The sequence below is a fragment of the Sorex araneus genome, chromosome 1 (genome assembly GCF_027595985.1).
Source record: "Sorex araneus isolate mSorAra2 chromosome 1, mSorAra2.pri, whole genome shotgun sequence".
Classification (NCBI taxonomy): Eukaryota; Metazoa; Chordata; class Mammalia; order Eulipotyphla; family Soricidae; genus Sorex; species Sorex araneus.
In genome coordinates, this window is record NC_073302.1 from 9,140,539 (window position 1) to 9,168,140 (window position 27,602).

A 27,602-nucleotide genomic window follows, 5' to 3' on the forward strand; every position below is an offset into this window, starting at 1 on the left:
ACGAAGTGCTTTGTTTGTTTGGGGGCCACACCCAGCAGCACCCAGAGGCTGCTACCGCTCAGGGATCTGGACCGGGTGGTGGTCCGGGGAGCACATGCCGTGCAGGAGTTGAAGCTGAGCCCTGCAAAGCACGTGCCCCGGCTGCTGACCTCTCTCCACCCCCTTCGCTGGGCTGTAGTGCACCATCTTATTTGAGCCTCACAACCAACACCTGATTGTTTCTCCACTTTTACCAGCAGAGAAAGAAAAAAGCTGAGTCTCGTTAATTACATGACCGGAGGGGGCCACAGCGATGGGACAGGAGGTAAGGGTGACCCTGGATTTCTCTCCGGCATAGCCGATGGCCCCCAGAACACTGCCGTGGTTCTCTCCTGAGTGCAGAGAAAGGAATCGTCCCTGAGCACCGCCGGGTGTGGCCCAACAGCCTGCGTCCTGCCCGTTGCAGGCTGCAGTAGTCCTCACACTTTAAATCCTGTTTGGTGTTTTCCAAAGTGGGCGATCCGGCACCCCGGGCCCACTGGAAGGATGAAGGGGAGTAGAGCTGCCTTGGGATCAACGGTGCGGGGGCAGGGGGCTGGCCGTGCACTCACGGAAGGTCTATTTCTAGGGGGAACTGAGTAACTGCCGTTCTGAAGAGGGGGCAGCCGGCCACTACTAGTAAGCTTGCAAGTCTCTGCTCTAACTGCGGGACCGTATCTCTGCTGTTGCCACTGCATCACGGATAAAGCAGGATACTGACTAGAAAGCTTCTGGGAGCCCCTGACAGGAGCAGGTCACTGGGCACTCTGAAAATATGAAAAAGGTTGGGGGCTGGGGAGAGAGCACAGTGGGAAGGGCTCTCGCCTTGCTCAGGGCCAACCCAGGTTCGATCCCCAGCACCGCGTATCTCACCAGCGCAGTCAGGAATGATCCCCGAGTACAGAGCCAGGAGTAAGCCCTGGGCAGAGCTGGGTATGTCCCCCCAACCACCCCCCCCTCCCCAAGGAAGGTGAAAACATAAAAAAGTTTTTAAGTTTTCTCCAAACAGTTCCAGAACTGCAGCAGAAAAATGCACAGAACGGGGTGCCAGGGATCGAACCCTGGTCAGCCACATGCAAGACAAATGACCTACTATCGCTCCGGCCCCAAGAGTTGAACACTTGTAACAGTTAACCCATAAATTACTATTATTATTTTGATAACTGTAGATTATTATAACTAATTAGGGTTAAATTATTAATTCCTAAATAATAATTTGGCCCCTCATGTACATTCGCTAACCCTAGCTTAACTTATGTAATCAGTAAAATTATTTTAAGCAGTTTTATGTTGTTTGATAATAGTAAGTTTATGTATCACAGCGGCAGAATCTCGCACAGCAGAGCCTGGCAAGCTACCCCGTGGCATACTCGATATGCCCAAGACAGTAACAATAACAGGCCTCATTCCCCTGACCCTGAATGCAACAGGGACGAATGGAGACGTTACTGGTGCCCGCTCAAGCAAATCGATGAGCAACGGGACAACAGTGATACAGTGGTACAGCGAGATATCACAGCACACTGTTTTACTGTTACATGAGTTCTCCTCTCCAGAGAACCATATCAAAATTAACTTGGAGAATAAGAGTTCAAAAGTTCCTTTACCAAAGTCGCCGCTAAAAATCTAATGTAGAATTACATAAGCAAGTTTTGGGATCAGACTTGACTGAAAGCCCTGGCTTTATGATTACTCACTGGAATAGCTGACTTAAACTCAATTAGCTTCCTCATCTGTTAAAAACAATATTAGCCCTTAGGATAGTTGTAGCTGAAAACAGAATACTATCAGTGCAATTACCAATACTTTTTAATCAACCGTCATTCTAAATGGCTCTGACTTGTATTTTCTATATGAAAAAAATAGACTGAAAAGTATTAAGTAATTTGCCCAAGATCATATATCTCAAAAGACAGGCAGATAGGATTTAAAGCCAGGCCTACCAGACTCCCAAATTTCACAACCGTATGATGCTTACATCTGTCGAAGACATATAATAATGATGAACAAAGATGGAGAAATTAAGAGAAAATGATACTATTTCTGAAGGCAGAACTGTTTCAAAGCAAAACCAGTTTTGAAGACTCTTAAGACAGCTGAGACATTGAACCTCTGTTAATAAATTTGCAAGGGTGGGAGGACATAACTAATAATAAAATGATCACAGCTTAATAACAAAAAAATGCAAGCAACTATGTAATTCTGATGAATTCATTTAATAGACTCTAATTCTAGATTCTAAATGTTCTCTCTAGATGATTTAAAATATACCATTATATCACCATGCCAAGTCTCAATTACAGTTCTATTTCAGAGCAGAAACCTTTTTATACATAACAAATCCCTGCCAGCCAGCAGTCAAAACACTCCAAATGTACCGAACTGAAAATATAATTGTGATGAGAGCATCAGCAGTTTGCCTCCTGATTGCTAAAGGAATGTAAAAATTAAATGAAAACTATTCCCCTGGGCGAGTCTTACAGAGTTCAGTTATTGAAACCACCTTTCTAAGACAAAACATGCTTTGGTTTATGCTTTTTTTCTGGGCTCATTTGCCATTCCCCCAACTTGGAGAGTTTTTCCAAAAGTGTAAAAACGACACGAGAGTTCTCAGGCAGAAGATGCCCTCTTGTAGTTCTGTCCCTTAAGGGCATGAAAAGTTTCAGAATTGCAGCTGGAGCGATAGCACAGTGGGTAGGGCGTTTGCCTTGCACACGGCCGACCCAGGTTCGATTCCCAGCATCCCATATGGTCCCCCGAGCACCGCCAGGAGTAATTCCTGAGTACAGAGCCAGGAGTAACTCCTGTGCATTGCCGGGTGTGACCCCTCAAAAAGAAAAGCAAAAAAAAAAAAAAAAAGGTTTTAGAATTTGGAGACACTGTTTTACTAAGTATAGAGTGAATGTCTTAATCAATAGTTAAAACTTCTGGAAAACAAACAAACAAACCCCAAATCAGTTCCCCAAGTGACAGGCCTATGGAAGCAAAATGCCAGTTGTTTAAGGGAGTTTAGAAATAGGACTCAAAAGGCATGAGTGATAGTGTAGTGGGCTGGATGCTTGCCTTGCACAAAGTTGACCTGAGTTCCATCCCTGGCATCCTACATGGTCCCCCGAGTCTGGAAAAAGTGACCCTGGAGTGCAACGCCAGAAGTAAGCCCTGAGCACTGCTGGATGTGGTGTCTTTAGGGTAGCACTGTGGTCCCGTTGCTCATTAATTTGCTCGAGCAGGCACCTGTAATGTCTCCATTGTGAGACTCGTTGTTATTGTTTTTGACATACCGAATATGCCACGGGTAGCTTGCCAGGCTCTGCCATGCGGGTGGGATACTCTTAGTAGCTTGCCAGTCTCAATGACAGGGATGGAAGAATCAAACCCGGGTCAGCTGTGTACAAGGAAATGCCCTACCCACTGGGCTAATCACTCCAGTCTGTCTTTAGAGTAATGCTTCTTCTTCTTCTTCTTCTTCTTTTTTTTGCTTTTTGGGTCACAACTGGCGATGCACAGGGGTTCCTCCTGGCTCTGCACTCAGGAATGACTTCTGGCGGTGCTCAGGGGACCATATGGGATGCTGGGAATCAAACCCGGGTCGGCCACATGCAAGGCAAACGCCCTACCCGCTGTGCTATTGCTTCAGCCCTTTAGGGTAATGCTTCTTAACATTATTATTGCTAAGCTATCGCTTTAGATGATGAATAGTTCTGAATTTTCTTAGTAGTAGAAAAGTAATCGACAGAGTAGTAGATCCTTGCTATACTGGTAACACTGCCTTATCACGCCAAGTACTTAACACAGAGATGGAAAAAAAAAAATCTCACCTGAGATCATTCCAGTGACTCTAGGGAACTGGCAGAACTCTTGAAACCCTCGACAACTGTGCAGTGCCTTCACTGCTGCTACTCTCAGTCCGCAGTTCCTAACCTCCCCCAGGGAAAGGATACCTTCGCTGACTGAACTTCTCTTGGACTTACATTTAAATAGGTGTGTTCTGCATCAAGGAGAACTTACTGCACCTTTGATATTCTGAAGGCTGACTTCAGATTTTTGACTCTTACTCTGATAAACCTCTAAAAGCAGAATTTTATGAATATCTGGTTTACAGGTTTTTATTACTAGCTACAAATTACATTTTGTAACTAGGCAAGGTTCCTAACTATAATAATTGTGGATTAAAAAAAAAAAGGAGAAATCTTAGACTATATCTTACCATTTTGACAGCAGTTCTCCCCATGTTTCAAGAATTTTTTCTGCGCATTCTTTGGATACATCACCGGATCCACTCAAGAGGGGTTCATCATTATCTTTAATAAACGAAACACACACAAAAGGTAAAAACGTGACTATGAGAGGGAAAAGAATGGCATGAAAATGACAGTATCACTAAAAATATTTTACACAGAGCATAAAGTCACTTCCCCCCGCCCCGAGAATATAAATATACATAAATAAACTTGGACCTACACAGAATACCGATATAATTGCTTTAAAACTCATTTGCTTCTGAGCTATAAAAAGAGACCATCCAGTTATAAAATGATCGCATTAAGGTGATGATACACCTATATTCTTTTCCAGAGCAAGCAGCTCTATATAAAATAGACAGCAGTTTTGTTTATAATATCTATAATATTTTCAATGAACTGCTAAAGGGACTGGAGAAAAACAACAGGGGTCTAGAATGTGTCACCAACTCAAGTCCCTGACGTCACCATAAGCACACAGCACCATCTCGGCACCTCAGCTGGGATCCCTGGCATGGTATTTCCAACTGCACCACAACCAGGTATGTGCAAAAGAATCACAAAATTCAAAAAGGGGGCTGGAGTGATAGCACAGCGGGGAGGGCGTTTGCCTTGCACCCGGCCCACCCAGGTTCAATCCCCAGCATCCCATATGGTCCCCCGAGCACTGCCAAGAGTAGTTCCTGAATGCAGAGCCAGGAGGAACCCCTGAGCATCGCCGGGTGTGACCCAAAAAGCAAAAGCAAAAAACAAAACAAAACAAAAACCAAAAATCAAAAAGGTATGTGTGTTTACCAAACAGTGGCTCCTGCATACAACTAAAAACATGTGTGAGTACCACAGCCAGCAAGTGAACTCCCGTCAACACATGTGAGCCCCATGGCGACTCCTGGCCACCACCATGGCCAGAACTGGCATGCTCCACTGCCAAGGATGGCCCTTGGCAAAGATGTGGGAGGGAACTCAACTAAAGGGAGCATGAATCTCATGGAGCACCATGGTCAGCTGTGTGAGGGCCACTACCTCCAGGGAGCACTGCAAGTCGAGACATATGTGCGTCCCAGCCACTCATCACTCTTGTGTGTGTGTGTGTGTGTGTGTGCGTGTGTGTGTGTGTGTGTAACTCCCTCATTAATCACATCAACAGCAAAGGGAAGAGACAGCAAACAGAAAGAAAAAATTAAGTCAGTTATACACAAAGGAAATGTAATTGTTTCCAGACATTTATTTACATGAGAAGACAAAAAATGACATAAAATAAAAACATCAAGTACAAACCTTCATTATAATCTAACCAATCATAGAAAATTAAAAAATGGTTTGGGATGCCATAAGGTACAATGAAGACAAGGTCGGCAAAACCCTCCACGATATTGAAGATAAAGGTATCTTCAAAGGTGACACGGAACTAAGCAATCTAGTAAAAACAGAGATCAGCAAATGGGACTACATTAAACTAAAAAGCTTCTGCACCGCAAAACATACAGTGACCAGAATACAAAGACTATCCACAGAATGGGAAAGGATATTTACACAATACCCATCAGATAAGGGGTTGATATCAATGGTATATAAAGCACTGGTTGAACACTACAAGAAGAAAACATCCAACCCCATCAAAAAATGGGGCGAAGAAATGAACAGAAACTTTACCAAGGAAGAAATACGAATGGCCAAAAGGCACATGAAAAAGTGCTCTACATCACTAATCATCAGAGAGATGCAGATCAAAACAACCATGAGATACCACCTCACACCACAGAGACTAGCACACATCCAAAAGAACAAAAGCAACCGCTGTTGGAGAGGATGTGGGGAGAAAGGGACCCTTCTTCACTGCTGGTGGGAATGCCGACTGGTTCAGCCCTTCTGGAAAACAATTTGGACGATTCTCAAAAAATTAGATATTGAATTCCCATTTGACCCCGCAATACCACTGCTGGGAATATATCCCAGAGAGGCAAAAAAGTACAATCGAAACGACATCTGCACATGTATGTTCATCGCAGCACTGTTTACAATAGCCAGAATCTGGAAAAAACCCGAATGCCCCAGAACGGATGACTGGTTGAGGAAACTTTGGTACATCTATACAATGGAATACTATGCAGCTGTTAGAAAAAAGGAGGTCAAGAATTTTGTAGTTAAGTGGATGGGCATGAAAAGTTTCATGCTGAGTGAAATGAGTCAGAAAGAAAGAGACAGACATAGAAAGATTGCACTCATCTATGGTATATAGAATAACAGAGTGGGAGACTAACACCCAAGAACTGTAGAAATAAGTACCAGGAGGTTGACTCCATGGCTTTGAGGCTGGCCTCACGTTCTGGGGAAAGGGCAACTCAGAGAAGCGATCACCAACTACATTGTAGTCGAAGGCCATGTGGGGGAAGGGAGTTGCGGGCTGAATGAGGGTAGAGACTGAGCACAGCGGCCACTCAACACCTTTATTGCAAACCACAACAGCTAATTAGAGAGAGAGAACAGAAGGGAATGCCCTGCCACAGTGGCAGGGTGGGGTGAGGGAGATGGGATTGGGGAGGGCGGGAGGGACGCTGGGTTTACGGGTGGTGGAGAATGGGCACTGGTGAAGGGATGGGTTCCCGAACTTTGTATGAGGGATGTATAAGCACAAAAGTGTATAAATCTGTAACTGTACCCTCACGGTGATTCTCTAATTAAAAATAAATAAATTAAAAAAATTAAAAAAAAATGGTTTGGGATGAATTACACTGAAGTTTAACAATGACCACATCTGAGCATCCGAGGGATGGAGTTCCAATAGATTTTTTTTCCCCCTTTTTCTTGGTTCTTGCTTTTGGGCTACACCTGGCAATGTTCAGGGGTTGTTCCTGGCTCTGCGTTCAGGAAACACACCTGGCGGTCCTCATGCGACCACTGAACGGGGGTCGGCCACGTGCAAGGCAAGAGCCTTCCCCATGGTTTTAGCTCTGAATTTTCTACAATGGCAGTGATTTACAGTAGAAAGCACAAAATATTTAAAAGAACAGAAACAAATAATTTCAAACCCGATTCAAGAACTCAGTGAGATTCACTGGAAGGGGCCGACCCTGGGCCCTGGGGGGCTGACGTGGCTACAGTGGTGCGGTGTGTGAGGTGAGGGAAGCCATCACCGAGAGGCCTGAAATCCAGGACCTCAAACCAATCTTTACAAAGCTTAAAAAAAAAAGAGAGAGAAATTAGGAAGATTCAAATGCAAATCTGAAGGTTATAAGCTATGAACAAAGTAAACAAAACTGGAAAATGAATTGATGAAGCCACGTGAGATTTGGGAAGTGTAAGTGAAGTGGAGGCATGAAATAAGGATTAAGAAGAAAGGTGCTGGGGCTGGAGAGATAGCTCAATGGGTAGGGTGTTTGCCTTGCACACGGCTGACCCGGGTTCGATTCCCAGCATCCCACACAGTCCCAGGAGCACCGCCTGGAGTAATTCCTGAGTGCATAAACCAGAAATTACTGGGTGTGATCACTGGGTGTGACCCAAAAAGAAAAAGAAAAAGAAAAAAAAAACCCACGGTGCTTAGTCAATTTCTCCTTAGCAAGAAACTGCTGGGGAGGGGTTAACTTATTACAGAGAATATCAGAACAAAGTTCACTGTTTTCATTGCTTATATGCTCAGAAGTGGGCTAAAATATGTAGAATTTTAAAGATCTTCAACTTACTGACAAATTGCCTCCAAAATCATTAACATTTCAACACTGGCTACAATACTTTCCCCCTGTGCCTCACGGGGGAAAGTATTGTTTTAATCTAATTTACCTACAATGTTTGGATTTTTATACCTCTAGTGACTCTACCATGAATCTGTACCCCACTGAGGAGAGTAATTATTTAAGAATATTTATTTTTAAAGACCCAGAAAGCCTTGACAATAATTATCATATGTCTCCTTTATAAATGCCATTATCAAGAGTATTGACAGCAAGACAGAAGAGGATCGTCTGAGCGTAAAGTGAAATGTTTTCTGTAGATGAATGAGAAAGAAAAACCTCCCCTATTCACCACTTGGTCAAAATGATCTCTGATGGTGCAGGTTAACTCCCGTCAAAATGTTACATGACTTGGGGGCTGGCGCAATAGCACAGTGGGGAGGGCGTTTGCCTTGCACGTGGCCGACCTGGGTTCGATTCCCAGCATCCCATATGGTCCCCCCGAGCACCGCGAGGAGTAATTCCTGAGTGCATGAGCCAGGAGTAAGCCCTGTGCATCGCTGGGTTTGACCCAAATAGAAAAAAAAAATGTTACATGACTCTTCGGTTGCAAGTAGCTATTAAAAAAGTATTAAAATTTAAACTTTCCAAAAAATCAGTAGCAGTGAGTTGGAATAAATGAAATTCCAAATTACGTAGTTCAGAGTTTAGAATTCTATATATCTAACGGAAGATTATGAAGGGGAGAAAGCATATGACTTTACTTTTTTTCCTTCTTCTTCCCTTTTTTTGGTTTCTGGGTCACATTTGGCAATGATCAGGAGTCAGCCCTGGCTTTGCACTCAGGAATCACTCCTGGCAGTGCTCAAGGGACTGAGCGGGATGCTGAGGATGGAACCCAGGTTGGCTGTGCGCAGGGCAAGTGTGCTACCCGACAACTTCAGAATGCTGTTTGTGAATACCTCACCCCATTTTTCTTCTAGGTTCTGGTGCCACACCTGGTGGTACTCAGGGTATTCATGGCTCTATGCTCAGGTGACCATATGCGGTGGCAGGGATTCAAACCAGTGTCAGCAGAATGCAAGTGCTTTAAGCCCTGTGGCATCCCCACTGGCTCATGAACATCTCCCTTTATAGGAGCATGTTTCCAGGCCCTGGGTGCAAAAATGTCTTGTGGATAAAAAGCCTGGATTACAGCCATTTCTTTTCAGAGCAGAAAGAGCACTACAGGACCATGCATGGTTCATAAACAAGGCTGAAGAGAATTTTAAGATGGCCAGTAAGAAGCTTCTTCAGGGCCGGAGCAGTAGAATAACAGGTAGGGCGTTTGCCTTGCACGCTGCTGACCTGGGTTCGATCCCCGGCATCCCATATGGTTCCCCGAGCACCACTAAGGAGTGACTGCTGAGTGCAGAGCCAGGAGTAACCCCTGAGCATTGCCGGTGTGACTCTCCCCCCTGCTCCGCTCCCTCCAAAAAGAAGCTTCTTCAGTTCTGAGTGTCCACACAGAGAGAAGCCGGGAGGTTCACCCATCCCGCCACTGAGCATCTAACATGCCGGAAACTCGACAGATCGAGAAACACTGGACAGAAGAGCACACACACTCTCCCGTCCATGAATCTGGCTCTTGTGTTCACGGATTCCTCCAGGCTATTGCTGTCTTCAGTCTTTCTCTCTCCGCAATTGCAGAGTGTCAGCAGATGCCTTCAAACACTCCGCACAATAATAAGGAAGAATCTGCACCAGCAGCAAATGTGCAGAGCGAGAAGACAATGCCCAATCTCTGGGCCCATTTTTGGGGGTTTGTTTTTTGGGCCACATTCAGAGGTGCTCAGGAGTTACTCCTGGCTCTGCACTCAGGAATCACTCCTGGCGGGCTCTGCCGACCATATGCAGTGCGGGGCGGGGGGGGGGGAGGGGAACATGCGGTTGTGCTGGGTATGAACCCGGGGCTCCTGTGTGTAAACCAGGCACTCCTACCCCCCCCCCCCCCCCCCCGTCTTCTCACAGCTCCTGCTCTGAGCACTGTCATTACTGCTGAGTTTAAAGAAGAGCTGCCACCACATAACCATCAAACCGTTTTTAAGGTTTAAAATATACAGGGATCAGAGAGGTAGTACAGCACGTAGGGCACTTGCCCTGCGCGTGGCCAACCTGGGTTTGATCCCGTATGGTCCCCTGAGCCCCAGCAGGAGTGGTCCCTGAGTGCAGAGCCAGGAGGAAGCCCCGAGCATCACTAGGTGGGGCCTGCACCATCCGCCAGAAACAAACTTCGAGTGTGGACTGTACTCCACAATTTGGTAAAATCTTAAAGGATCATCCTGTAAAATGGGGGTCTGCTCAATCGCCTTAACAGTTATGAACTAGGGCCGGGGTGATAGTACAAAAGTGGGTAGGGAATTTGCCTTGCGTGTGGCTGACCGGGTTCAATCCCCAACATCCTATAGGGTACCCCAAACACTGCCAGGAGAAACCCCTGAGCATCGCTGGGTGTGACCCAAAGAGGGAAAAAAAAAAAAAAGAATTATGAACTAGGGCTGGAGAGATAGCACAGCGGGTAGGGCATTTGCCTTGCACGCGGCCGACCCGGGTTCAAATCCCAGCATCCCATATGGTCCCCTGAGCACCGCCAGGGGTAATTCCTGAGTGCAGAGCCAGGAGTAACCCCTGTGCATCGCCAGGTGTGACCCAAAAAGAAAAAAAAACAAAAAAACCCAAAGAATTATGAACTAGAAGGAAACTGCTAGAAGCCCCAGGAGTCCCAGGAGGGCGCTCTGGATTGTATCTCTGACAGCTCTAAACGGGCTCGTGCACGTCCTCTGTACTTCAAACTGCTGTATGCGAACTCAATGCCCAAAGATGACAGAAGAATGTTCGCACTGTAAACTCAAGAGACGTGAATTCAAATGCCCGCGCCCCACGGCGAGCCGGTGCCAATGGTATGCCATGGCTTGCGGGCAAATTTATTTTTCTGACGCTTCATTTCTTTATAGGCAAACTGAGTATAACAAATCATCGTGGAACTTTTCAAGATTTTTGTTAGAGTAACATAAACAAAGATTACTTTATAACAAAGTAACTGCACACAAAGTACTATGTAACATGTAACTGGGATTGTTACTATTGCTAAAGTAAGAGGAGATCCTAAGCTGAAAGTCATCAGGGAGACGGAAGCTGCAAAGCCAGCCATTCCACCAACCCTGGAAAGCACACAGGTACTTTGGAATATTTCGGGGTGTGTATCTCTTGTGATCCAATCACTCCTGCCTCCCGTGCCTTTCTTAATGCCATCTCCTCTTAGCCCCAATGTCCAAACCAGCTGCGTGTCTCTCTGTTCTCTTAGCATGTTGAAGCTTCCAAATCAAAAACTTCTCTTCGTGACAAACCATCACTCTCCCATAATGAAAAATAAATTCACTTTTACTTTCTAGAGCACTTCCTCTAATAGACACAGAACAGATTCACAAGCTGCTTCTATGGTTCCTTTAAAAGTCTTGAGGGACGGAGTCAAAAGGCAGTGGGGGAGGGTGTTTGTCTTGCACGCAGCCCACCTGGGTTCAATCTGAGCATCCCCTAGGGTACCCCAAGTATCTCAAGGAATGATGCCCTACTGGTGAGTTAGGAGTAACTCCTGAAGGCTGCCAGGTGTGACCCCAAAACCTAAGAAAAAAAGGTGCAGTTTTTTTTTTTTTTTTTTTTTTTTGCCTTTTGGGTCACACCTGGCGATGCACAGGGGTTACTCCTGACTCAGGAATTACCCCTGGCCGTGCTCAGGGGACCATATGGGATGCTGGGATTTGAACCCGGGTCAGCCGCGTGCAAGGCAAACGCCCTACCCGCTGTGCTATCTCTCCAGCCCCTTTTTTCTTTTTCTTTTTTTAAAGTGCAGTCTTGACACTAACTTAAACTTAGAGAATGTTCCCCAAACTTCACTTTACCTGTATTTCTTCCCTTTATTTCTTACTTCCACATAGTATCTCTTAAGAAAAACTGAGTTTATTTCAATGGATGAATCATAAAGAACTCTATTAGCAGTATTAAAATCCAACAAATACATATAAATGTGCGCATTAAATTTTGCCTCTGTGGAAGTCACACTTAACCAAGCGACCTTGCGCCAGTAGTTGGGAGATTTATTTGGGTGATAACTATGTCAAATTTCTTGTGTAAATATTCTAATGTATCAAGTTAGCAGAAGACTGATTTTTGTTTCATTCTGTTTTATTACTTTTTGGGTTTTTAGGCCACCCCTGGCCATGCTCAGGGGCTAGTCCCGACTCTGTGCTCAGGGCTGACCACCCGCGATGCTGGGAGACCACAGTGGTCCCATGGGGGGAACCGGGGCTGGGCACATGAAAGGCAAGGCCCTAACTCCCTGTATTCGCCCCTGGACTTGAATTTGGTTTGTTTTTCTATATATATTTTTTGAAGTAAATAGATTTTATTCAGAGGTTTCTGAGGGAAGGAGGAAGGGATAAGTGGGATAGAAAACAGTAAGAATAACGCACTCAAGAGAGAATTCGGGCTTCTCCAAGGGTGGAGGAAGCTCTACACACATCCTAGCACTGGACACGAAAGCATGAAAGTACACATCTCAAGGTGGGAGATGCGGGCGACACATGTGCTCGGGCACCACATGTGCTTGGCCACATGGGCACAAGCAGCACATGGGCCCAGGCAGCATATGCACCTGTTTTTCTATTTTTAAGCACTACTTATAAACTTTATTCTTTCAAACCTGATTAATAAGATCTGAAAAGGAATTCCATGTCACTTTTGAATTCTAGGCCTACTGAAGACTCGTAATTCCAAAGGTTACATCATACCATCAGTTTTCCTGGTAAAATGACCACAACCCCCGTGATCCCCCTCAGAAACAGGTGTCAATCCCTCCTTCTGACTTACCTTCCTCTTCATCGTCTTCCGGAGGAGAAGGAATCATTGAGCTCTGCGACCCGGACTGCGGAAGGCGGATCGAGGGACTTGCTGTGGTTTTCCTTCTCTCTCTCTCTGATTCGCTTTCCAAGCACACGACTTCATATAAAGTATCAGCATTATTCTTTCTCTCCTTCTGCTTTATCTTGAAGAGTGGAAAAAAAATTAAGCGGTAAAAATCATCATTTATGTTAAGCACTACATCTTATTATTTACACAGCGAGAAAAGATCTATACTAAATGTACCTTTCGTAAATAGAAAACTGTGCTTCAACTCAAATGCTTAGATTCAAGAACCCCTGGAGAAGCCAGAGAAACACTATAGGAGTGAAGGCACTTGCCTTGCACGCGGCAAGACTTTTTCCCCTTTATTTACTTCTCTCTCTCTCTCTCTCTCCCTCCCTCCCTCCCTCCCTCCCTCCCTCCCTCCCTCCCTCCCTCCCCCCCCCCTTTTTTTTTTTTGGGTCACACCTGGCGATGCACAGGGGACCATATGGGATGCTGGGATTTGAACCCGGGTTGGCTACGTGCAAAGCAAACACCCTACCCGCTGTGCTATGGCTCCAGCCCCCTTTCTCCTTTTAGGGGCTGTGGACTGCAATACTGCTTCTGAAAGGGCATCAGGTATTCCACTTTCCCTCCTTTCAGCACCCAGTCCTGGTCCAGAGAGATCCCTTCCCACTCTCCTATCACTGCCACCGTGAGCCCTTGTCTGACCCACCACCCTCCTCACACTGGGGCCAGCTTCATTTCTATTGTCTTTGGGTCTTACCCTCCTCTTTTTTTTTTTTCCTTGCTTTTTGGGTCACAGCCAGCAATACACAGGGGCTACTCCTGGCTCTGCATTCAGGAATTACTCCTGGTGGTGCTCAGGGGACCATATGTGCTGCTGGCAATCGAACCTGGGTCGGCCACGTGCAAGGCAAACACCCTACCCGCTGTGTTATCACTCCAGCCCTTCCTCCTATGTTTGTTGAGATACAGAATGTGCTCATTCTCTGTCAGTCCCTCTTCCTCTGCCTCACGGCACTGAGACAGCTGAAAATTTAAACCCAAGGAAGGAGACTCTCCGGTAAAATGACAAAGTGGCTCCAACAGCCTCTCGCCCATTTCCAGAGCTCATCTCTGAAGGGAAGTGGCAGCGGAGGAGGTGGCTGGAGCGCCTGCACGGTCAGCAGGAGGCAGGAGGCAGGCGAGATGCTGACTTTATGTAAGCTGCCTCCGGTGCCCCGGGAGGGACGGAACGGGGGGCTGGGCAGAGCTGGGCGGAGCAGGACGGTCAGGGCCCACACAGCCTCTGCCGATAAGCCTGAAGGGCCACCCTGTCACTGAGACGAGACCAGAGCCAGGACGACACGTCTCCAACGCTCCTCCTCCAGGATGCCTCTGCAGGCACCGGGAGGCAGAGCCCCCAGGTTAGGCACCGACTTTGGAAAGGGGGGCTGTCCAGCTTGGGGGCGGCCCTTTGAGGGGCCTGAACCTGAGGGCCTCTCCACCATGAACCTCTGCTCTCCACGGGCGTGGCCCCTACCCTGCACTAGATTCCAAGTACCTGCAAAAAGGCAGGCATGTCAGGCTGAAAAGCAGCGGACAGAAGCCTGGGGAAACAGCTCCACGGAACAGGAGTGCTATCTCGTGTCCCCCTGCTCCCACCCCGTGCACTGCACGTAGTCCTGGGGGCGCCTGGGAACTGCAGGGAGTGGCTCCCCAAGCAGCAACAACAGAACAGAAACAACAAAACACAAACAACAAAACATCTATGTCCTGAGTTCTTCACTAAAAGGAGTGCTAGAAATTCTTCAGGTTGAAATACAAAGTACAGGGGGCTGGAGTGATAACACAGTAAGTAGGGCGTTCGCCTTGCACACGGCCAATCTGGGTTCGATTCCTCCGTCCCTCTCAAGAGAGCCCAGCAAGCTACCTTGCAGCTTCTATCAGAATCCCCATATATACATTTAGTGATTTTTTTTCCTTCCTCTTTTCTAATGAGACGAGCTGGAAATACACTGTGACCACTATCTATGGTGTTTAAGATCAGTACGTATCGATTCTCAAATAGGAAAAAAAAAGCCCAAAATCTTGATATATCAAAAATTGTAAGTGGGTAAAAATAAGAGACCCTGTATTCTCTTACATTTAAAATCCAACACTACACAACACTAACAATCTAACATGGCTTTGTGGTAAATCAACCTCAGAAGGGGCCTTTCTCTTGTTGCTCCTCCTCCCGTATTTAGAGAGCAGTACCTGCTTTAATTTCAGGAAGAAATTCTCAGTAGTACTGCGCTTGCTGAAGGGCCAGAATAATCGCTCGTTGGGTGAGCACACGCGAACTTTAGTCTCTAGGAGAAATCGAACAGGCTCCTGCACCTCCGTTATTACCAAATCAACAGCCGTGGTCATAAACAGCACTTTATCTAGAGAGAGGGGAGAAGTAAATTTAAAAACATGCAAAGATATTTGCTATGTGATTATTGTAAAACTAACCACTTTTTTTTTTTTTTGCACCTTTTGGGTCACACTCAACGATGCTCAGGGGTTACTACTGACTCTGCACTCAGGAATCACCCCTGGCGGTGCTTGGGGGACCATATGGGATGCTGGGAATCGAACCTGGGTCGGCAGCATGCAATGCAAACGCCCTATCCACTGTGCTATCGCTCCGGTCCCAAAACTAACCACTTCTACTACAAACTTAGGCTTCACACAGGATTTGAGGCTCTCTCCCTGCATGTGGCTGACTCTGGTGAGATCCCCGCAAAGCCCAGAGTCCCTGGAGCATCCCTGGAACCCAAGGAGTCTGGAGGATCACCCAAGCACCGACAGGTGTGACCCCCAAAACCAAAGTAAATAAAATATCTTAAGGTAATCCATCAATTATTTTTATTTATTTTTTGCTTTTTTGGGGGGTTACACCTGGCAATGCACAGGGGTTACTCCTGGCTCTGCACTCAGGAATCGCCTCTGGCAGTGCTGAGAGGACCATACAGGATGCTGGGAATCAAACCCGGGTCGGCCGCGTGCACGGCAAATGCCCTACCCACTGTACTATTGCTCCAGCCCCCATCAATTATTTTTAATAAAGAAGCAATGGCTTCTCTGTAATGCTAATTACATCCCTGAATTTTAAAATCATTTAACAAAGGGAACTATGTATTTATAGGCCTCAGTGAAAATGGTGCATTATGAACAAGCGAACATGAAGGTATGAAAGTGAATGCTTTTGGGGATGGAGCAATAGCACAGTGGGGGCGGGTGTTTGCCTTTCACTGGTTCAATCCCCAGGATCTCATATGGTCACCCCAGAGCACCGCCAGGAGTCATTCCTGAGTGCAGAGCTAGGAGTAAGCCCTGTGCATCGCTGGGTGTGACCCCAAAAAAGGAAAAAAAAAAAAAAAGAAGAAAGTGAACACTTTTTAAGCAAATGATGTATTTTCAGGATAGACTATAATTTTGCCATTAAATGAGATTTAGAAAGAGCATGAATTATCTTAAAAAAAAAAAAACAAAATGAAACATTTATCCAGAGTCAGGAGTAAACCGAGAGCACGGCCAGATATGGTCCAAAGAACCAGAAGACAAAACTTTATCCATAGAAAATCTGTAAAGTTATGTAAAAAACTTGTCACAGTGGGCCCCTCTGGGTGGGGTCTTGGGAACTATTATAGACTTTCCCCTGCAAGGCCTTTGAATTCTTGACCATATGTGGCAATATTATCTTCCCCAAACAAATTAAATTTGTAAGTCTCTAAATAAACAAGGACATAAAAATAAAAGGAAGCAAGGGAAAAAAAAAGGTCTAAAAAATGTGGGAAAGGGGCTAGGAACATAGTCCAGCAGTGACTGGAACAGGCTTTGTGGGCGCTGGGACCCACGTATACACGATAGTGCCATTGCCCCCCAGGACAGCCAGGAGAGCTCCAGAGGCTCCCGGCTCTGCTGAGTGGCACCTGTGACCTCTGGGTCACAGCACTGAACTGCCCAGTCTGTCGGCCAAGGACTGCAGGAAATGTCCCCAAGTCCCTGAGTACCACCTGGGAGATTCATGCCTCACCTTAGAAAAGAGTGAGGAAAGGGACTGAAGTGATAGCACAGCGGGGAGGGCGTTTGCCTTGCATGAGGCTGATCTGGGTTCGATTCCCAGCATCCCATATGGTCCCCTGAGCACCGCCAGGAGTAATTCCTGAGTGCAGAGCCAGGAGTAACCCATGAGCATCGCTGGTGTGACCCAAAAAACAAACAAAAAAAATAGTGAGGAAAAAGGATGTCTTGTTTACAAGTCTTATTCTCAAAGAACTACCCATTTAAAGGGTCAGACAATAGCAAGAGAAAAAAAAAAACCATTTATTTGGTTTCAACATAACTAGGGAAACAATTTGTGAAATAAATAGGCTAATATTGGGGCCGGAGCGATAGCACAGCGGGTAGGGCATTTGCCTTGCACGAGGCCGACCTGGGTTCAATCCCCAGCATCCCATATGGTCCTCCAAGCACCGCCAGGAGTAATTCCTGAGTGCAGAGCCAGGAGTAACCCCTGTGCATCACTGGGTGTGACCCAAAAAGCAAAAAATAAATAAATAAATAAATAAATAAATAGGCTAATATTTACTAATATTTAGTCTCCTGGGACTCAATATTCTACAATGATGTCAGCCGTTTATTACCTTTAGGAGTTTCTTCATTGACAGCTTGGAAATGAGGGGACTTTGGATTCCAGCTCCCAGTAATTACATAGGATTTTCCATCTGAACTTTTGCCCATAGATTCCTAAGGGAAAGTACAAAAACTCATTAATCCAACAGTAAGGGAGTAACAGCTAATCCCCATTTTACTGTCCTTAAAAAAATACAAGTTGAAAAATGTATACAAAGAGGTTTAAGATTTCTTTTAAAAGGTAGGACTTTATGTGAATGACTAGTAAAAAACTGAAAATCTGACTATACAATTTTCCCTGAAAAGTTAATTCAAGCTTGTAAATTATATTAAATTACATAAACACCAGAGAAATACACTACCTAAAAATACACTGGATTCTTCTATCATGTGAATAATTATAACATAAAGAATTTTATATAATATGAATATACTAATATCAAGCAAAAAAACCCTCGCAATCGAACCCTCAAGAGTGCAAATTCTTTTTTTCTTTTCTTCCTCCTCTTAGTCCAGATTCATCTTAAAATCAGTGCCCTCCCTCCCTCAATAAGACCATCATATTTTTAAATGTTTGCAAAAAAAACTCATACGTTTTCTTCTTTGATTATCACTTGAACACTACATGACAGAAACGTAGATCAGCATTAACACACAGTCTAGAAACTCAGGCTAAACTAAAATAAGGGCAGATCACATTAGTAAACAGAAAAGTCAGAAATGATAAAATCCCTATTATATGTCATAAGATGTTTTATAGCCTACAATAATACATCACAAATGCACATTAATTAGACTCAAGGGGGGTAAAATGAAATAACCTTTTAAAAAATGAAAAATTTCACTCTTACCAAATCTAATAAGTGCATGTCACTATTTCGCACATCTTTTCCAGGACTAAGGAGAAGACCAAAACACCTGCAAAAAATGAACTGACATGAATTTGGAAACAAAGATAACCAAAACATTGTTTAAAGTTACTGAAAAAGCTAACTAGGAAGAAAATGAACACAGTTAAATGATCAATTTACATTGCTAAAATAATCCTTACTTCTTTCAGGAGCAAGTTCTTTATCTGTCTTTTTTTTTTTTAAACCATTGCATAGTTCAAGTCAGCATTAGCTGAAGAAATATGGGAGCAAACTTAGAATAACGTAGTCACTAAAACCAAAAGCATTCCTTGGGGTTCTTGGTGGTGGAACGTGCACTGGTGAAGGGATGGGTGTTTGAGTTTGATCACTGTATGACTGAGATCTCATCCTGAAATCCTTGTAAGTGTTCTCACGGTGATTCAATTAAAATAAATTAATTAATTAAATATTTTTCAAAAAGAAAAAAAAAACCAAAAGCATTCCCTAGGAACAAAATATTCCACAAATACATTTTGCAAATATTTACCTTTCAATAGCCAGTTCTTTATTAGTTGTTTGTTGCACATAGATAACGATCTTCTTATCAATTCCTTGGCGCAATTTAAAGCATTGTCTGTCCTTATCTTTAGGAACTGCACTGTAGAACAATACATTTCATTAATTTTGCGAAGTATTCTCTGTGACATACACCAAGGCAGCATTTCCCAGAGCGGGCGATACCACCCACTGGAGGGCACTGCAGCCATTGCCCAGAGCGGGCGATACCACCCACTGGAGGGCACTGCAGCCATTCAGGGTGGGGAACCAGTCTTGAGTGCAACTGGGGAACACTTCCAACTTACTCGTCTCCAGAGAGATGCCAAGAGATTCTTCCCCCACCCCTCCCAAAAGGGGGCACGTGGGTCAAATAAATCTGGGGAACTCAATACTAGAGCAAATTTTCCTGTGACTTGAAGAGAATTACTGGTTTTGATTTTATTGTGCCTGTTTCTCAGATCTAGCGGGGGGCCATGATGGTAGCTTAGTGGTCAACGACAAGCTTCACAGACTTGACCTCAGAAACCCATTCAAGAGTCAAATTAAAATAAGGATAGTATAAGGATTAAGGGGCTGGCCTTGTATTCGGTCAACCCTGGTTGAGATTCTCGGTTTGATCCTTGGTACTACATACAGTCCTGAGCATCACCAGGAGTGGGTCCCTGAGCACAAAACCAGGAGTAAGTCTTGAACACTGCTGGGTATGGCCCCCAAAATCAAACAAACAACAACAAAAAAACCATATAAAGATATAGATTGTTACCTACCCCAGGATGTGAGCATATAATCCTTACTGTGTGTAATCCAATTAATAATATATATTTTTCTCCTAAAGCATGGTTTTAATGTACTGCTTTTGCTATAGTGAAAATCAAACTGCAAATGAAAATCACCTTATTAAAATAATTTAATAAATTAAAAATCTTTCGCTAAAAGTAGAACTTCATATTTGTCAGGTACCTAGTACGAACATCTAACCTACTAGCACATACCCAAAAAGGAAAATGTCAGTTTTCAATTACTTAGTCATTTGTTTTTCCAAAATAAATGACCACCTTCTAACAAAGAAGCTACCTGGATCAGCTGATTTGGATGCTGAAACGAGGTATCCTCAAAGAAACAGGAATTACAGACAAAATGGTAAAGGGTGTGCTGCTGAATGCTTAAGAAACAATAGCCAAATTTGAGGCTGATGAGATCAATGCCTATGTGATTATTTAAAATAACATTAAACAATTTATGAAAAAAAGTTGAACAATTCTTAAAATACAACTATCCAAATAAGCTCCCATTCTGTCACCTACCACGTATTCTGTCTTATTCTCAAACGCAAACATCTGTCTATGGCAGTTAAGTCCTTACGCAGCCAATCTAAACTGTGTCTTACCATTATTGTACAAGTTTACAATAATGGTACCGAACTTCTAATAGAATGCATTTTAAAGGGTTACATGACGGTTCTGACTATCAATTTAAATTTGAAAGTAGCTCTGGGGATGGAAAGGCAGTCTGGGGGCTAAAGCCCCTCCTGCCTTGCATGCAGCTGACCCCCGGTTCAAATCTGGCATCATATACAGTACGCCAAGCACCACCAGGAGTGACTCCTGTGCACAGATCCAAGATTATGCCCTGACACTGCAAGGTGTATAGCTCAAGCTGTCTCGCATTCCCAAAAAGTAGGTCTGAAGAAATAGGACTGGGCAAAAGTCCAGTTATACAGTAACCAATTTAGAATATACCACTCAAATGAGAAAGAACAGGATGCTGGAGTGATAAAATAAATACAGTGGGTCGGGTGCTTGCCTTGCAAGCGGATGATCTGGGTTCAATCCCTGGCATCCCATATGGTTCCCCAAGCCCTGCCAAAACTAATTTCCGAGTATAGAGCCAGGAGTAAGCCCTGAGCATCACTGGCTGTGGCCCATCCTACCCCGCCCAAAAAAAAAATCAAAGACTGGGCTGGAGTGATAGTGCAGTGGATAGGGCATTTCCCTTGCACGTGGACAACGTGGGTTTGATCCCTGTGCCCCATATGGTCTCCGGAGTCCTGCCAGGAGTGATCCCTGAACGCAAAGCCAGGAATAAGCCCTGAGCACCACTGGGTGTGTCCCCAACCCACCCCCAAATAGATCAAAGATATTAGCAAAGGAAATTATAAACATGCAATGAAAAACTTGCATGTCAAACCTAAATTTGAGGCTGATGAGATTTTTACCTATGCCAAAATGCAGCATCTGAATTTTCAACTAATAATAGACACCATATTAGTCTGTCTGTTCTAGGGGTACTTATTAAAATAAAATCTTGTGGGCCCGGAGCGATAGTACAGCGGGTAGGGCATGTGCCTTGCATGTGGCCGACCTGGGTTCAATCCCCAGCATCCCCTATGGTCCCCTGAGCACCGCCAGGAGTAATTCCTGAGTGTAGAGCCAGGAGTAACCCCTGAGCATTGCTGGGTATGACCCCCAAAAAGCAAAAAAATAAATAAAATAAAATCTTGTGCCAGAGAGACAGTACAAGGGTGAAGGCACTAGCCTTGCATGTAGCTGTCCCAGTTCAATCCTCAGTACTGTGTTCATCCCTTGAAACCGTCTCATGAGTAACCAGCCCCCCTCCCTCGAGATCTCCCTCCTCCCCCAAGAGCTCAGAGTAGCTCCTGAGACTTCTGGGTGTGGTCCAAGCACTACAAGGGGAGAGACAGCAATAAGGGAACAGATTAGAAACCCCGGGTCCACTGGAAGGAGGCAGGGTAGGCAGGGAAGAGGGAGAGCAGTAACAGAAGGGGAGGGAGGAGGATTGTGAGCACTTTGGGGAGTGATAGAGATGCAACAACTGTACAGGAGAGCATCAACAATTAACACTATTGTAAACATGTAATCTTGGCTACGACAATTTAAAAAAGTATTTTTTTTTAAAAAAAAAAGGACCATAAGCACGGGTTTAAATAAAAACTCTCGATATTTTACAGAAAAAAACCAACAACTTTGTGCCCACCCCAACCCTCCCAATAAATAAAATGTTCTCTTTCAGCGTTATTTAAAACAGCAACAGTGACAACATCAAGAGCTCTCTGGTGTCCTGAGTGCTGAGAGGAAGGAGGGGGTGCGTGTCACCCATCATGGAAGCTCACGGAACTGATTTCGAGAGGTCTAGCCCCATCATTTATCACAGAATACAGCTCAGTGATTTTACATTTAATTCCTCCCGAATAAACTGAGGTACAGGCTTTCCATCCCTGGGATATTATTTTTAAGCAATAAAGTCAGGCCTATAAAAAATATCAACTAATCTCATGAAGCTAGTTAGCAGATTCAAAGAAACAAAAAAAGATCGCAGCTCTGAACGGGGTAAATGAAAATATTCTATCTTCCTAAGGGCTAAGTCAAGAGCTAGGTTCCGGACATTAATAATGGAGGAATTACGCTTTTTCAGGAACAAGAGTGTTCTTACCAGAGCACTCTATATATACTTTTTTTTGGTTCTTTGGGTTTTTTTTGCTTTTTGGGTCACATCCAGCGGTGCTCAGGGGTTACTCCTGGCTCTGCACTCAGGAATTACTCCTGGCGGTGCTTGGGGGACCCTATGGGATGCTGGATATTGAACCTGGGTTGTCCGCATGCAAGGCAAATGCCCTACCCGCTGTACTATCGCTCCAGCTCATATCTATATACATTTTATGGCACAATACCATGAGCTATGTTTAAAAACATGTGTGCATATCGCTAAGGGGTGGTAAGTCTTTTGGACACTTATATTTCAGTTAACTATTCTGGTCAATCATTACCACTCCCTTTTTTTTTTTGGTGGTGAGGCACACTGGGCCATACGCAGGGGCCACTCCGGGTTCTGGGCTCAGGTGTCAATCCCGGTGACACTAAGGGGAGATCTGTGGGTTGGGGAGCGAAGCTGGGCTAGCTGCGTGCAGAAGGGCCCGTGGCCCTGTGCTCTCTCAGCCGGATCACTGTTTCTGTGCTTTATTTTGTTTTGCCTTTGGGGTCACACCCAGCAGTGCTCAGGGCTTATTCATGGCTCTGCACTCAGGAATCACTCCTGGTGGTGCTCGAGGGACCAACACATGATGCCAGGGAGTAAACCCGGGTCGGGTGCATGCAGGGCAAGTGGCTCACCCATTGTGCTGTTTCTCGAGCCCCTCCACCTGCTTTTTAAAACTCGCTATTATACATAATGTTAAGTGAACATTCATGTTGACAGCTCTTGGAGCACCTCTATGATTATTTCTGCAGATAAATTCCTAGACATATCAGCCAATAGATAAAAGGAACTTTGCTTGCCAAGTTCAAACCCGACAAAGGGAGGTATACACGTCAATGTTTCCATCACAGCATTAGGTTACACAACACTATTTTCTATTATAAACTCTAAAGTCAGCAAACCACGTTAACAAAGACAACAAAGCCATGACAAATGTGAAAAACAAATGTGGCTTTTTTCCATGGCCCGAGGGTAAACAGAACAGGGATGTTTGTGAATCTGATACTACTACTTCAATATGCCTGAACTCAGTCGGCAAAGGAGTTATCCTAGTTACCTGCTCTGAGAAATTTTAGAAATTTTAGAAATCTTTTCTACTCGTTAATTGAAGGTTAGAACCAGGATGTGCAGAAATTATGTGCAATAAAGGGAAGAGTACAATTTTTGAAAGTTTCTTTCAAAGCAAAACACAGATATTTTTATCATTACAGATACTACTCTCCCGGGTGGGAATGCAAACCGCAGAGGGATCGGAGTCCCCTGTGTGACGGGAAACACAGGCACTGAGAGAGCAGAGAGCACAGTTCTGTGTGGTCCAAATGCACACTGATTTGGCCAATTGATACCCCATGGCATGACGCTTCCAAAGCCTTTGGAGGGAGACCGAGGGTTATCAGTTCTCCAAACAATGAGTCATTTTTAATTGGTGCCTTTTAATTTAAAAGCAAAATATGAGAACTCAATTTCATTTCATATAATTTTACTTTAACCACTTGAGGTAATCACGGAGGGAAGTGATTCTGGCGGCAACGACTGATTACGATCTGAAGAGCTGTGGAGCCTGGTGACGGGTATTAGGGCCGGTAAGACCCGACCTTGCAAAGAAGCCCAGAAGCGAGGCCTCACCAGGGGGAGTGTCTGGGCAGAGTTGGCAGGAACAGGCTGTCGGCCAGCGCCAGGTGTTCGGCCTTGAGCCTCACTCGACCTCCTAGTCACATGAAGCCAAGACACAAACTGTCACGTATGCTTAGCGAGTCACCCTAACTGCAGCATCGAGCCTTGATGGGGACTGGACCGGGGCAAGGCAGAGTCGGAGAGGGGACAGGCCAATAAAGCTGGACTTTATGTGATTGGACTTTCTGGTAAGCCGAGACCCTTTATAATGTATGTATTTGGCAATAAAGTGAACAGCCATCAGCAGTTTCTCAGAGCGCCCATCATCCTTCGCCCCGCGTCTGCCTGGACCCCGCGCATGACGTGTCCGGGCACTGTTGGGGGGAGAAACTTCCCCAACAAAGAATAGTTTTGGGATAGGAACTAGAGGGGAGAAAAAGATCAGTCATCTCCCAGCATATGTGCCTCACCCCGAGGTGCATCAAAGGGCTACTTGGCAAAGGGAGCTGAGCTAGGGGATACACGATGCTAGGCATGACTACGAGAGCTGAAAGAACCCCCCCTCCCCTCCCGCCGAGGCCCCTAGATATTTCAAGGCCCACTCGAAATAGGCGTGGCCTGCAAGTGCTGGACAGAACTGGGACCAACGGGGCTCCACCTGGCAGAGTTTAGGAGTCTCGTGGTGCCGAGGATTGAACTCAGGGCCCTGCAGGTGCCAGGGTTGGTCTTTACACGGGAGTCTTATTCCTGGCCTGCAGTTACATCTTTTGTTTTGCTCTGGGGCCTCACACAGCGGTGCTCAGGGTTTACTCCGGGCTCTGCACTCAGAGATTATTCTTGGGGGACTCCAGGGACGGTACGGAATGCCAGTGGTTGAACCCAGTTCGGCCACATGCAAGGCAAGCGCCTTACAGGTTAGCAAGGGTATCATTTTAACTTAGAACCTCAATGTGAAAATGAGAAACTGCATCCAGGAGAGGAAACTGAAGATACAAGGAAATAAACTTGGAAAATGTCGCCCTGATAATAGTAGCAACTGTTAAGCTTTTATTTCTACTCCAAGGTCCTCTGCCCCACTTAAAAAAGTATCATTTTTAACTTAGAAACCAAGAGGTATGATTTCTGATCCCTCTTTTATGCAAGGGTATTAGACTCTGGACACAGACCATAGTGTATTTTCTCACATAAAAGAATTTCATCATTTTAAAACTCTTTAAATCTTGCCTATTTCCTTTATAATCATTTACCTTAAAAAAAAAAAACCCAAAAGCAAAACTCTACCTACGAAAGTAATCACTGCATAGTAAAAAATTATTTAATCTGGGCTGGAGCAACAGTATAGTGGGAGGGCGCTTGCCTTGCATGTGGTCGACCCAGGTTCCATCACTGGCAGGAATGAGCCCTGAGCACAGAGCCTGAAGTAGCCCTGAGCACTACTGGGTGTCGTCCCAAACCAAAAACAAACAAACAAACAAACAAACCCCCCCCCCAAACACAACTTCCCCCAAATAAGGAGAATTTATATAACCTGATGTACAAGTTTCACTGAATCATTAAAAATACTGCATGTTAGTTGAAAAGCTCAAAGGAAATGAATAAAAACAAGACGCCCTACCTAAAATAACCTTTACCATCGTCTTCTTTTATTTCTAAAGACACAGAGAAGGTAAAGATGTCGCTGTCAGGAGTCTGGGGCGCAGCTGTGGCCGAAAGTGGGGCCTGCTTGGCAGAACGGCGGAAGGCAGTGGCAAAGCTATAGAGTATCCGGCTCACCTGCAACCAGACGTGTTAGGAGAGGGTGGTTAGCACGGAAGCAGAAGACGTTCCCAAGCGTAACTTGGTCATGAAAAGTAACCCATCTTTTCCATAATGATTTTGTTTTCTTGGTATAAAATATCCAATGGATTAATACCTATTATCAAGACATGCTAGACATAGCCAGAAAGAATTCTTTCCAACGAATCTGTGCAAGTACTATACATTCAACTGAAAAGGGACTCACTAGCTTGTTAGTAACTTTCTGAATAGGTTTATTCCAACACAAAAAATTAAAAAGTATATAGTAGCTCTGGTTCTAAACCCTTCGTCCTTTAGGAAACAATCAGCCCAGGAAATTTGACTGTTTATTAATGAAGCTGCTGAAACAGACTGGAAAAAAAAGGGGGGGAGGAAAATATAAGTTACTATATTGTTTTAAAGTATGAGTGGCTAGAAAATGTTCACCGACTTTAAGGAAAAAATTGGGAGGAAAATGTGGGAAATAATTGGGATCATCTTTTCCAGGCTACACTGCTATTCTGCCAAATACACCGTATTAAGGTAAAAAAAAAAAAAAAAAAAGGCAATTTGCAAAAGTCCCATTGCTGGAAGCAAGACACCCACCTAATCTAATCAAGAAGCAGTCCCTGGCCTGCTCTGACCTTTTAGTAACAATGAGGCTCTGGTTAACCAAACTTTATACATACATATCTATATTTCAGGCCCATTAGCTGAGAAAAATGAAACAAGCAGGAAATTTCATTTGGATCACACGTGGTCACAATAAATACTAATATTATTTCATCACGGTGAGGGAACAAGGGAACAGGCGGAGCTACACCCGTGGGCAGTTTTCTCTTAGGGACTTACAGCTTCTCGTATTTCACACCGGAAGACATGTATTCTGAAGAGCTCTGCATTGTAGTGACTTTCCGTGAAAGCAAAACAGTCACTCTCGGGAGTTCCATCGTGCCCTCTGACACAGAAGAGGATTTTGTAGATAGGGTAGTTTGCTATTTCAGTGTTTGTCTGAGGATCTAAGAGTCTGTTCAGAAAAAGGAAAAAAAAAAAAAAAAAGAACAGAGTGATTAGAAGAATTACAGAATATTTTCAGTCTACCTGCGCTATGATTGAAGACATAGCTTTCATCTTCTTAAGATCATACAAGCATTTTTGGTATGTTAATCATGTTAAGTCTTGATAAAAAGTCACATGAATTCCTTATGCTAAGGTATGAGAGACCACATAATCTCATGCTTGGGGCGGTAAACAGGAAAGCATGAAGAACAGCAGTAAGGGGGCTGGAGCGATAGCACAGCAGGTAGAGCATTTGCCTTACACGTGGCCAACTCTGGTTCGATTCCCAGCATCCCATATGGTCCCCTGAGCACCGCCAGGGGTAATTCCTGAGTGCAGAGCCAGGAGTAACCCCTGTGCATCGCCAGGTGTGACCCAAAGAGCAAAAAAAGAAAAAGAAAAAGAAAAAAACCAAAAGCCAAAAAACCAAAACAGAATAGCAGTAAGTACGTATGTATATTAGCTATATTCCTAAAAACTAAAGACCAAACCAAGGGTTTATTAGACTACAGAACCAGATCATTAAGATAGAGCCTCTCTTTGTGGGGCTGAAGCAGTAGTACAATGGGTGGGGCTTTTGCCTCTCACACAGCCAACCAGATTCAATCCCCAGCACCCCAGGTGGAACCCCATGCCCCCCAGAAATGTTCCCCCAGAACAGAATCAGGACTAAGTCCTGATGTTGGGTGTGCCCCCCAATGAAAAAAGACCGAGCTTCTCATTATCTCCTAAAA

At 44.7% G+C, this 27,602-nt stretch overlaps 1 protein-coding gene across 6 annotated transcripts in view; it reads right to left on the minus strand.

The window, feature by feature from the left end:
* RABGAP1 (RAB GTPase activating protein 1) overlaps positions 1 to 27,602 on the minus strand; it is a 172,402-nt gene that overhangs the window by 83,849 nt on the left and 60,951 nt on the right. For all 6 annotated transcript variants that reach the window (XM_055123727.1, XM_055123732.1, XM_055123730.1 and 3 more), the window contains 8 exons: positions 26,662 to 26,836; positions 25,649 to 25,806; positions 18,917 to 19,027; positions 18,370 to 18,436; positions 17,530 to 17,632; positions 15,113 to 15,282; positions 12,836 to 13,010; positions 4,226 to 4,319 (listed from right to left, as the gene is read on the minus strand). In XM_055123727.1, coding sequence (XP_054979702.1) covers positions 4,226 to 4,319; positions 12,836 to 13,010; positions 15,113 to 15,282; positions 17,530 to 17,632; positions 18,370 to 18,436; positions 18,917 to 19,027; positions 25,649 to 25,806; positions 26,662 to 26,836 — 1,053 coding nt within the window. The remainder of the gene's footprint in view (positions 1 to 4,225; positions 4,320 to 12,835; positions 13,011 to 15,112; positions 15,283 to 17,529; positions 17,633 to 18,369; positions 18,437 to 18,916; positions 19,028 to 25,648; positions 25,807 to 26,661; positions 26,837 to 27,602) is intronic.